This window comes from Aspergillus fischeri, genomic scaffold (assembly GCF_000149645.3).
Source record: "Aspergillus fischeri NRRL 181 1099437636264 genomic scaffold, whole genome shotgun sequence".
Taxonomy (NCBI): Eukaryota; Fungi; Ascomycota; class Eurotiomycetes; order Eurotiales; family Aspergillaceae; genus Aspergillus; species Aspergillus fischeri.
Genome location: NW_001509762.1, coordinates 4,471,158 through 4,482,746, shown reverse-complemented (window position 1 = coordinate 4,482,746; position 11,589 = coordinate 4,471,158). Strand labels below are relative to the sequence as shown.

The following is an 11,589-nucleotide window of genomic DNA, read 5'->3' as shown; positions in this document are numbered from 1 at the left end:
GCAGTGGTACAGCTGCGATGTTGACATGATATGCTTCCGTGATCCGTCATGTCAACAACGATTTCAGGGTCAGAAGCCGGAAGACCGTCTTCATCTGCGCAGGTTTACGACCGGTCGTCGAACCTAGATAACGATACCCACCAGAATCCTTCAAATGAATCGCTGGCTGGAGGCCTAACTGAACCGTGAGTCTTAGGCCTCTTCAACCCTGCGCATATTCTGACTGACCGGGTTTGTAGAATTTCTTTCAAACGCAAGCAAAAACAACCTGCGAAGTTCAGTTTTTCACGCCTGTTTTTCAGTGATGAACCCGAATCTACAATCCCTTTCCGGGCGACGAACACAACGAACGAGCAGACGCCGGAGGTTGATTCGTCCTTGACCCAGCTGAGAGCGCGAAATGGGAACGGAAATCTTAACGCACCAAAAGACGGAGGGTTCTTGGATTGGTATGTGGAAGGCCCAGGGCGTCGAGTAGGCTACGACGATTTTACAGCCATCGATTGGATCTTTGAATATACAAAAGAGCGACAAAGAAAGAGGCTGCTCTACTCTAGCGCGCCGGGTCTTTCAGGATATGCCCGCAGGCTGTTGGAGGCCAGTAACGTATGGGTGGTTTTGATAGCGACAGGCGTTCTCGTTGGAATTATTGCGGCATGCATCGACATCACAAGCGACTGGCTCGGAGATCTGAAAACGGGCTATTGCAAGAATGGATCAGGAGGCGGCAAGTTCTATCTGAATCGAAATTTTTGTTGCTGGGGTCATGACGGTAAGGTGTTCGTCCTCAGCAGTGCTCGTCTGCAACTGACGCGGCATTCCATCAGACATATCTGATTGCTTGGATTGGACACCCTGGCGTAGAGCTCTTGGAGTCCGTTCTTCCAGCGGAGGCTATACGGTAGAATATATATTCTACGTCCTCTACTCTGTAAGAAAGACTCTTTTTCTACTTGTTCTGAAACGCTTACTGACAAACGATAGGTGGTCTTCGCTGTCTGCGCGAGTTTTCTGGTCAGAACATACGCAATATATGCAAGACACAGTGGTATTCCAGAAATTAAGACAGTCCTTGGTGGCTTCGTCATTAGGCATTTTATGGGACCCTGGACGCTCGCGATCAAATCTCTAGGCTTAGTAGGTGTCCTGTGCATTCTCTATGTCCTGCTTCTTGGATGCTTATCGAGAAAAAGTGTCTGGCAGTTGCTTCGGGGATGTGGCTAGGTAAAGAAGGTCCTCTGGTGCATGTTGCATGCTGTTGCGCCAACGTCATGATGAAGTTCTTCGATAGTTTGAACCATAACGAGGGTATGTGGTCAAGCCGGCATTCAGCGGGTCATACTAAGTGATATAGCGAGAAAACGTGAAGTGCTCTCCGCAGCCGCAGCTGCAGGAATATCTGTCGCGTTCGGTGCACCCATTGGAGGTGTTTTATTCAGTCTCGAGGTATGCCTCTCGGATTTATATTCCCATATCGCCTCGTCTAACGAAGGATAGCAATTGTCGTACTACTTTCCAGATAAAACCATGTGGCAGAGTTTTGTCTGTGCAATGGTTGCTGCTGTCACTCTTCAAGCGCTTAACCCTTTTCGAACAGGAAACATTGTGCTCTACGAAGTTAAGTATACACGTGGATGGCATCGCTTCGAAATGATGCCTTTCATCCTCCTGGGTATCCTTGGTGGTCTGTACGGGGCATTTCTGATCCGCTTGAACATGAAAGTTGCGAAATGGCGACGATCCCGAACTTGGTCTCGCCCAATATTAGAAGTTACGGTCATTGCTCTTCTATCTGCTCTGATCAACTTTCCAAATATCTTCATGAGGGCGCAAAATTCCGAGCTTGTCCACTCGCTGTTTGCCGAATGTGGCACGGGATCCGATGATCTGTTCGGTCTTTGCAAGACTGGTGCTGCATCTGCTGGTACAATAACACTTTTGCTTATGGCCGCCCTTCTTGGCTTCTTTCTCGCCTCATTTACGTTTGGATTGGACATACCTGCCGGTATCATTCTTCCTTCCGTTGCCATTGGTGCCTTGTACGGCCGTGCATTTGGAACGATGTTTAAGATGTGGCAAAATGCCTATCCAAATTTTTTCTTCTTCAGCAGCTGCGAGCCAGATGTTCCCTGTGTGACACCGGGAATATATGCAATCGTCGGAGCAGCTTCAGCTTTAGGTGGCGCAACACGGATGACAGTGTCAATTGTTGTGATCATGTTCGAGCTCACAGGTGCCTTGACATATGTCATTCCTATCATGATTGCCGTTATGTTGTCCAAATGGTGCGGTGATATTTTCGGCAAACGTGGTATCTACGAGTCTTGGATCCATCTCAAGGAATATCCCTTCCTTGACCATCGTGACGACACTACTTCCCCCGATTTACCTGCTCATAGAGTCATGACAAGGGTCGAGGATCTCACAGTCATCGTTGCCAATGGACATACTATCGATAGCCTCCGCAACCTTCTCATGGCCACCTCATATCGCGGATTCCCTGTCGTGACCGATTCATCGAATCCTCTTCTGCTGGGCTATATCTCACGCAACGAACTATCGTATGCATTGAAGTATTCCTCATCTCGTGCAGATCGCGACTTGCCTGGCTCGACGCAGGTCTTCTTCGCCCATCAGCCGTTTGCAGACCCGACTGAAACCCTCGATCTTCGGCCCTGGATGGATCAAACGCCTATTACACTTAACAGTGGGACGACTTTCTTGATAGTACGACGCATGTTCCAGAGATTGGGTCTCCGCTACGTCCTCTTTGCAAACAAGGGTGTCCTCCAAGGCCTACTCACTAAGAAGGACGTTTGGTCTATCATTGATGGTGCAGAATCCAGCAGGGTTAAAGTCCTAGACACTGATTCATTCAGGCAAAGAAATACGGCCGAGGGCGTTGGTCTCCTTGAAAGTGATGACGGAACGAGTTTTGCCAGTTCCCTGGATAGACGTCCTTCACTTTAGATATTTGCGGAGTGGAGTGGACTTAGCGAAATATATACCCTTGTAGAGGAGGTTTTTTGGATATTTGCTTTGGTTTGGAATGTGACGCAACTGATGAGTGCTGTCGCTCAATCTCTTCAATATACCTTCAGTAGAACATCTTCATCTATGTGACCTTATGATACGTAGTCTTGTCTTGGGGGAGCCGCTGGTAATGCTGGTAATGCTGCTTTATATCGCAGATCCCATGACGATCACCCCACATTTTCTGCCGGCAGAACAAGACCACCGCCTGCAACCGAATATCTTGCTGGGATTCAGCTATGTCTTATCGCAGACTGATTACTTTTCGAGGCAATCGGACTAGTTGAACTTTCTAAAAACTCCAGAACCGCAACCATGATGGCCGATCCCTTCGAGGTTCGCATGCGCTTCACTGCGCAGCTACAGCATCTTAATGCCTCCGTGACCTCGTCACAGAAGGCAGCGCATTATGCGTTGAAATACCGCGACATGGATGAGGATCTCCATTCCTGTATCCTGGAACAACTTGAAAGGGTAAGTATGTCTCTGCTGCCGTGCAGGAGACTACTCTAACTTCTGACACGAACCTTTCTAGAACAACATGAATAATCGAGCCAACATCATGTACTTCATCGAGCAATTCTGCGAAATGGCCACTAAGGAAAACCATACACCCTATGTCCGGATGATGCAAAGGGATATTCTACGCGTCGTTGATGCCGTTGTACCACCTGATGGATCAGGAGCTGCAAACATCAAGCACGTCCGGCGTGTTCTCAACGGTCTCCAGAGTAAAGATATTCTCTCAGCCGAAACGGTAGCTGAGATTGATGCCGGGCTCAAGGAGCGGGAGGCCCAGGTGGCACATCTCGACTTGGATGCTGAGGAGGAGGTCGACAATGGTTCCAAAGCGAAAGGTGGAACGCCACGAGGCTCCAGGCCGAGTGGGATGCGCGTGGACAAGAGGCAGATCGAGCAACGGATTGAAGAAGACCGTGAACGGAATAAAAGGCTGCGCGAGAGTATGTGGACGGTCAGTGGGGATGATGGTGACGAACATGGCAAGTTCTGGGATGAAGTCAGTGATATAGGTGAGGATGACTTCCTGGGGGCGCAGGAGGAACTCATGGAGCGCAATCAAATGGTTGCTGCTCAATGATAAGAGAGTCTTAGATTTGGGGCTGGCTATTATCGCTGCCTTCTTGTTGCATCTAATGGGTTGGAAAAGGTGTTAGGGAATTTGCAGCTATATATCCCGGGCTTGATGCTTATATTTACAGGCGGAGTTGGTTGTACGATAAAAGATACCTGTTCAAGTGAATTTCGAGGCTTCCTAAATTTTAGGGAGTTAAAGCAAACTGCATTACTACCTAATATTGGAGCCGGGCTTCCCAATTCTTGTTCAGATCTGTTGCACTGCTCTATGTCACGTCCTCTGGTAATGTCAGTGAGTGGAAACCCACAGGATGGGATTCTTGGCACTACAGTCCCGCCTTCGGATCAAAATTGCACCGACAGATTTTATCAGTTGAATTTCTTCAAGAAGCTTATCTGCTCGTCGCCGAGCGCAAAATTAACGTCTCACAATTTTCAATTGTTTAGAATTCATAGTGGGATCGGTGGATTCTCTATGTTTTCTCACATTGTCACAGCAGCAAAAGGTCTATTTGCACGGCAAGAAGTCGACGAAACCAAACTCGACAACAGCAATACAACCTCGACAACGTCAACAAGTCCAATTGGCCGCAAAGCAAAAATGGTGACGGCAACGAGAAGGAGGAATCTCGAGACATTGTCGACAGCTTCTGGGGATAGCAAGGGCGTCTCGACCTCCGCAAATGGGAAGCGCAAGCCCGAATCTACAAGCGCTGGAAAACCCGAGTCACAGCACAACAAACGGAGAAAGAGAAGCAGTCTAGAGGCTGCTGAAGAGCCGGAGAGGGAATTGTCGACTGAGAGCGCCATGGTTGAGTCAGATTCGAAACGATCAGAGGCACAGGCGCCTGCTTCTAAGACGAAACACTTCAGATTCGACAGCGAAGAGCCTGAACTGCCGGTGGAGATGGAGACCGAGGCGCCAGAGCCTCAGCAGAAGGAGCAGGACAATGAAGACAGCAGTGATGATGACGAAGCTCCTGAAGCGATTGACAATTCGGCTCAGATGTCCAAGATCAGACTGGAAGCTAAAAAGCAAGAACGAGCAAGACAAATGTTAGTATCTCCACTACCTCTAAAAAAATCCTTTTATCTCTAACTCGAATCTACAGTGAGGAACAGCTGAGAAAGGAGAAGAGAAAACAACTGGATGAACTCCGCAAACAGCAAGCGAAACAAAAGGAGGTGACCAAATTAGCAGCCGGTTCTGCTGATGACCAGCTTTCAGAAAGCACGGAGACACTGCGAGGTAGTACCACACAAGATGCCCGCCGATCAGCCCTCCCAGCTCTCCTGCCGGATGAGATTCTCAATGCAGCTCCTGTCGCCAGACCTCCAACGCCTCCCTTAGAGGAGCTTAATGTTTCGCATAAGAAGCCAAACAAGTTGAAATTTCTCGATGCTACAGAGAAACGCCCCAAGGATGTCAAGCTGGGCGATGTTACCATCCGTGTGTTAGATGAGAACCCGACCAAGAAGGCCAAGACAACCCTGCCGCCCAAAGCCTCAAAGACTGGACGCAATGCCAAGCAGAATTGGCTCAACAGAGCTCGCAGTACCGCCACTGTCAATGGTCTTAGAAGAACCGCAGGTGGCCCTTCAGGGTTTGTTCGCAGATAAGAAGTCTAGTCTATCGGTTTCTGCGTATTTTTGAACCCGGCGACAAGGTGTTTATGGAGTCTTGATGCAGGTTGAGATCGGCTTGGAATAATGACTGGCATTTGCTCGTCATTATACATCATACATCAGCTACGGGCTATTGAGTGGCTTGCGCCGTTCTCGACAGGCGACAGAGCTGAAGCTGACTCCGCTTGAAGTCCGCGGTATTTACCACTCTTAATAAGGTCTATAACGCTTAAGCATCACCGGACCAGGGGGATGAAACGCCTCTGAAAGCTCTAGCTGTACAATTGCTTGATGGTTGCCGTAAACACCCAGTTCAAGGTCACAGCTCCAGCATTGTACAACATGGAAATGGACTCTCATCTGTCCGGCCGATGCTGGAAAATAGCTCTATGGTTGAATCATTGGATACCCGAATAAAATTGTGTATAATGAAGCAGTAAATGCCTTATATGGACCACTATAGCAGTAATGAATGTAAGCAGTACCTTCATGGGCGAAAACTGGCTGATGGCAGCGTCTGGCGGGAGCACGTGCAAAGCTTCGTGCTTTCTGCGATCCGTCCGCTTTGGGCTTTGGCTTTTGATCTCTGCGGCTAGCCCACAGAGACCTTTTCTCCTCTTTTATTTCTTCTTTTCAGACATTGATCTGTCTTTCCATGACAGACGTCTCTTGATTGTTTTATTTAACAAAAAAACAGGATGACTTCGGCAGCAGAGACAACCCCGCTACTCCCCCAATACCAACAGCAGCCAGCATCCCCCAATACGTCACAGCAACGAGGAAGCCGTCCGCCGCGGACAGTGACATTCAACCCACTGGCCACAGTCAGTACATACCATGATGCTACTGCCGCTGCAGATCCCACTTATAAGCCATTGAGCTCCGGTGCATCGTCTGTTCCCAACGCTCCGTCCAATCAATCTAGACCGACCGGCCTTTCTGCCCTGAACAGCAAGCTCCGTCGCCGCAATAGCCATGGAGCTCCCTACAGCACGGCAGTGCCTTCGATGCCACCAGCACCCAAGGTCGGACCCCAGCGAACGACGAAGAATGCACAGAAATTAAAACTGCTTCCGGATCCTGTGACAGCTGCCGAGGAGGACATTGCGGACGACGAGTTCCCGCGTGATGTGTATTCGCAGATCACTCGGATTAAAGAACCGACTGCAAGAAGTCACGCTGCCAGATTGGGGAAAGCAGACAGGGAGCGACTTCCACGAGTAACGGCATATTGTACGGCCAATTCGTACAGACTCGAAGGCGTCATCAAGTTTCTCAAAGCACGGTCAAAGACCCGCGGAGCCAACCCGAAGCTATATGACGAATGCGTTTACTCTCCCTATGATTACTTATATGAGGATAAACAAAGAGCGCCTAGGAATTTGTCGGACAATGCGCTGGGGCTTCACCCTATCTCGTCAAGTCCCGATCGGCCGTCTGGCGAGCGCAGGTATTCGGACAGTGCGGTCGAGGTTGAAGATAATGCGAAATCACGCAGAGAAGACCTCATTGACCTGCGAGAATCGCATGACCAATCGCACCATGACGCTCATACCGAGAGCTCCGTAGCAGTACAGCGGACAGACGAGACGCCAGACTTTGATACTACTATCCACACGCCGGAGGTCTTTCTTTTCGATTACGGGACAGTTGTCATATGGGGCATGTCACCTGCGCAAGAATCACGATTCCTATCTGATGTTTCGAAATTTGCAAACTCCATTCTGAGCCCCGAAGACACGCAGGTTGAGAATTTCAACTTCTACTATGCTCGCGAGTACCAGGCACGGATATACAACGACTTTATCTCGCTCCGTGATCCTCGAAACCATATGATTAAACTTGCCATCTCACATGCATTGTCTCAATCAGTCAAAACGTCTCTCTTCGAGGATCTCGTCTCGGAGACCATCTCGAATACCGCACCACTCCCGGCTCAAATTGCCCAAACCGGCAGTGTCAACATGACGCGAAGACAAATCAACATGCAGATTGGAGAACTGTTCATCTTACGAATAAACATTCATTTACAAGGCTCTGTCCTCGACAGTCCGGAACTGATGTGGGCAGAGCCGCAGCTGGAGCCGGTCTACCAGGCTGTCCGAAGCTATCTGGAGATGGACCAACGAGTCAGTCTTCTCACAGAGCGACTGGACGTCATTGCGGATCTTCTGGCAGTGCTGAAGGATCAGTTGACTCACCGCCACGGTGAGTATCTTGAATGGATCGGTAAGTCCCTTACTTCCAGCCGTCGTGTCAACTCCTGTTTGGCTCACCAATTACAGTCATCATCTTGATCGCGGCGGAAATCCTTGTTGCGGCCATTAACATCGTGGTCGACTTGTACGCAGGAGTTGATTAGACGCTCATCTTGTGTTCCTCCAAAGTATTCCCAATCGACCTTTCACTGATCTATACATTGTGCGCGACTCATTTTCATTTTGCACTCAATCTACACAAGCTCACTGCATCAGTTGCGGCCCATATTTAGCAACGGAAGTCTTTGCGTCGGGAGTTGAGGACTGGGACTGGAGTTGGTCATCTTCGGTTGGGACCCTTGCATCTTTCTTGCCTATATCGAGGCAACCATCTTTGTATGTACCATTAGACAGGCTGTTAATATTGAACATGTCCCCTGGGACGTCCATGATGAAGCATCGTTTTCATGAGTTTTATTTGTTACCCAATATGCACGAGGCGTGGGAGTAGTTCGAGAGCGGGGGCGCACTGTGTGGCCAGACTATCTTCCATATGCGTGTCTAGCTGCGAACTCCAGGCACCTCCTTGTCTGATTTTCAAGTAAATAGGAAAAAGGCATCCAGGCACTGATCATAAGCGCTACAACGAGCGTCAACATCCCGTTGTGAGGAAACAATGTAGAATAGGCCCTCCTTCGATATGGGAACAGCTGCATGCGAAATGAAACAGAAGAAAAAGGGAGATTAATCTAGAAGAGGCGAAGAACGAAAAAAGAAAGAAAAGGAAACGAAAAAGCCACTCATCATCCCTGGCTCTCCTCTTTCGGCGCCTTGTCCACATCCATCGGTGTCGTCGAGAGCTCCTTTGCCCTATCTGCAGCTCCAGACTCCGGAGCTTGACTGCCACGCTCACTAGTAGCATGACTGTTCTCTCCTTCGTGTATAGCGCCATTGCTGCCTGTGCGAATGCGAAACGTGGAGGTCATCTCCTCCTGTGTCGGGGCCGGCGCAAGTCGCGGCAAGCCCGCTGAGCCAGCAGTCGAACCTTCAGGCGGGGCGCTGGTCGAGGGTTCATCATCCAGTCCTACATCGCCGACATCGCCAATATTCGACTTTCGAGACCGTTTCACCCGCAACGGGCGTTCCTGAGGCTGTTCATCTCATCTCGTCAGAACCCTCACACCGGGAAAGCTCAACAGCAGCCAAAGACCCAAAACTCACCGTAGGAGGCTGCTCGTCCGAGCTCCCCTCCGTCTCATCCTCCACATACGCAGCCCCATTACTACCACTACCAGCCGCCACGCCCGCGCCCACCGCCCCGGGAAACCCATTCAGAACGCCGGCGTTGCTCATCATGGCGGCCGCGCGGGCGCGCAGCTCGGGGTTCACGCCCGCCTGAGCCTCCTCGGCCATGCCGGTGACTTTGGCCAGGCGCTCGAGCAGGATACAGGACTCCAGCCGCATTTTCTGGATGTATTGCCATCCGCGCTTGTTGCGCATGCGCATCATCTCGTTCTCGGCCTCGATCTCGTTTAAGCGTTTTTTTAGGGCGATGCATTTGCGTTTGTAGGCGCCTTCAACGCTGGGGGGGTTCGAGGAGGGTAGTGATGAGGAGGGCTTGGTGGATGTGTCCATTGTGGTGTTTTATTTCGTAGTCTTCCTGGCAGTCGGTTGTATCCGCGTGAGGTTGAGAGGGAAAATTAGAGGTTTGCCGAGGGTTGAGAACGGAGGATGAAGGTTGTGGAGGTTGATGAGAGTTTATAACGAGGCGTTGGATGAACACTCCAAATGGCTATTGTCAATGGTCGATTCGCTATTGTTGACGTTGGAAGGGTCGAAGCTGCAGGAAGAAAGAGAAGCCGATCTTATTGTCTTGAGATGCGAAAGTGATGATTCGATCCCTTCCACGATGATTGGACGGATATCAGCATCAGCAACGGGCACGAGGGCTGTCACTCAGTCAATGCTTTCTGTGCAAAGGAAAAAGACTATATTATATAGAATTAATGTGAGAAATGAAATTGAAGACTTTTGTGCCAATACCAGACATCGCCATCAAGGACGCTGCTCCGACAATGGAGGATTCGCGGCTATTATTCTGCCGGGTGGTTATCAAGGGCGGTCAGTCTACTGCGTAAAGCAACAGAATAATGATTCCGAGTCCTGCATCTAGACTGTATCAAACTACATATGCGATAACGCCAAACAGCCTGTCATAAAAGCTCCAACACCTTAATGACCACCAGTGGTCGGGAGTCCCAGGAACACCTTGAAAGAATCATAACTGTTTCCGATGTCAGCGAACGGGCACCAACAGGACAATCAGGACAATAGACTACAGCACGACTTACATTAGCCATTGGAAGCCGGTCAGTGTACCAAGCATCACGATCCGAACTGGCAGGCCGTTCCAGAGACCCGAGAATCCGATCTTGCCGTAAATCCGCGACACGGCCGCCATTGCCGACTCGCCAGCTGCAAGCCTGTTAGCAGAACGACAGAAGGTTTTCGAGAACGCACACTTACCATTCCGATCGGCATTTAACTTGCTAACCATGACATCGGCAGGATGACTGACGATAGCGCAAAAGACACCGGCAATATAGCCTCCCAGGAAACTGACGCCCGTCTGCTGCAGCGCGTTGAAGCTCTCCTTGGGCCTCCCCAGCGTCCGGTAGATCATGTTCACGCTCTCCTCAAAGGTAGCAAACTTGGTCATGGTGTAGGGGATCTGCCGCGCCCAGAGCGGGTACAGCCCCTTGTACAGACCCCCGAACCCTTCCTTGGCCACGACTTTACTCCATCCCTCGCGCAGGTTATGCGCATACGGCGGCAGAGTTGTCTGCATGCGCACCTTGATCGCTTCGAACGGGCAGAGGGCCATGTCGGCGAAGAACTCGGCTGATGCGCTCGCGCCTAGGAATACCACCGTGCGGTTCATGTTGGGGAACATGCGGTCCCCGTACAGGTATTTGAAGTACTCGTAGAGACCGTATTTGCCTGCTCCCTGGAACGAGTATCCGATGAAGGTAGGTGACCAACCAAAGAACACGCCGCGTAGGCCTTCCTTGGAGAAGATCTGGCGCCATGCGGAGAGATTGGACGTGTAGATGCTGGGATCTACCTGGCGACGACATTTGACCAGGTCGAGGGGTGTAACTGCTGTATGCGTAGGTCCTGATCGAATATATTATCAGCGGGGAGAATTCCAGCAAGAATTCGAATCCACTACCACTTACCACATGCTTCAAATGAGAAAACCACTGCGTCAGCATAACTCCCAGCACATTGTAGCTTGGATGCAATATCTTACCGACAATTCCACCCAGAGTACAACTCAGAAAGTATTTCGATGAATTGGGCTCGATCTTCCCGAATGGAAGCTGCCGCTCTTTCGAGGTCATTATGTTGCGTCGAGTTCTCTACGATGTATATAATCGAAGATGCAGAGGATCAGACAATTCAATGCGCTTTTGAATAAAGAGAACAAAAAGGAGATACACAAAAAGCAGAGTCAATAAAATTAGTCTACCTGACAAAAGAGAGCAACACCCGCCAGAAGCACACACATATCTATACCCCAAGGACCGATGTCGTCAGAGGACGGAGACCCAGTTCCTAGCCAGACCCGAGGTCT

General features: G+C 50.1%; 6 protein-coding genes across 6 annotated transcripts; 4 read left to right on the top strand and 2 right to left on the bottom strand.

The window, feature by feature from the left end:
• Positions 1 to 48: 48 nt before the first annotated feature.
• On the top strand, positions 49 to 2,970 carry NFIA_087320 (chloride channel protein; the record flags this gene model as incomplete). Its single annotated transcript, XM_001260672.1, has 6 exons — positions 49 to 185; positions 240 to 772; positions 828 to 931; positions 985 to 1,137; positions 1,194 to 1,308; positions 1,520 to 2,970. The coding sequence occupies 6 exons, from the start codon at positions 49 to 51 to the stop codon at positions 2,968 to 2,970; spliced, it is 2,493 nt and encodes an 830-aa protein (XP_001260673.1).
• Positions 2,971 to 3,348: 378 nt separating this feature from the next.
• On the top strand, positions 3,349 to 4,132 carry NFIA_087310 (CTD kinase subunit gamma; the record flags this gene model as incomplete). Its single annotated transcript, XM_001260671.1, has 2 exons — positions 3,349 to 3,507; positions 3,569 to 4,132. 2 exons carry the CDS (start codon positions 3,349 to 3,351, stop codon positions 4,130 to 4,132), a joined length of 723 nt encoding a protein of 240 aa, XP_001260672.1.
• A 471-nt stretch (positions 4,133 to 4,603) lies between these two features.
• Positions 4,604 to 5,748, top strand: NFIA_087300 (uncharacterized protein; the record flags this gene model as incomplete). Its single annotated transcript, XM_001260670.1, has 2 exons — positions 4,604 to 5,184; positions 5,241 to 5,748. 2 exons carry the CDS (start codon positions 4,604 to 4,606, stop codon positions 5,746 to 5,748), a joined length of 1,089 nt encoding a protein of 362 aa, XP_001260671.1.
• Positions 5,749 to 6,452: 704 nt separating this feature from the next.
• NFIA_087290 (YagE family protein) lies at positions 6,453 to 8,116 on the top strand (the record flags this gene model as incomplete). The annotated part of the gene is made up of 2 exons (XM_001260669.1): positions 6,453 to 7,983; positions 8,040 to 8,116. 2 exons carry the CDS (start codon positions 6,453 to 6,455, stop codon positions 8,114 to 8,116), a joined length of 1,608 nt encoding a protein of 535 aa, XP_001260670.1.
• A 639-nt stretch (positions 8,117 to 8,755) lies between these two features.
• Positions 8,756 to 9,587, bottom strand: NFIA_087280 (uncharacterized protein; the record flags this gene model as incomplete). Its single annotated transcript, XM_001260668.1, has 2 exons — positions 8,756 to 9,103; positions 9,174 to 9,587. 2 exons carry the CDS (start codon positions 9,585 to 9,587, stop codon positions 8,756 to 8,758), a joined length of 762 nt encoding a protein of 253 aa, XP_001260669.1.
• Positions 9,588 to 10,184: 597 nt separating this feature from the next.
• NFIA_087270 (putative mitochondrial phosphate transporter Pic2) lies at positions 10,185 to 11,356 on the bottom strand (the record flags this gene model as incomplete). The annotated part of the gene is made up of 4 exons (XM_001260667.1): positions 10,185 to 10,236; positions 10,304 to 10,427; positions 10,479 to 11,129; positions 11,266 to 11,356. 4 exons carry the CDS (start codon positions 11,354 to 11,356, stop codon positions 10,185 to 10,187), a joined length of 918 nt encoding a protein of 305 aa, XP_001260668.1.
• Between the last annotated feature and the right edge of the window lie 233 nt (positions 11,357 to 11,589).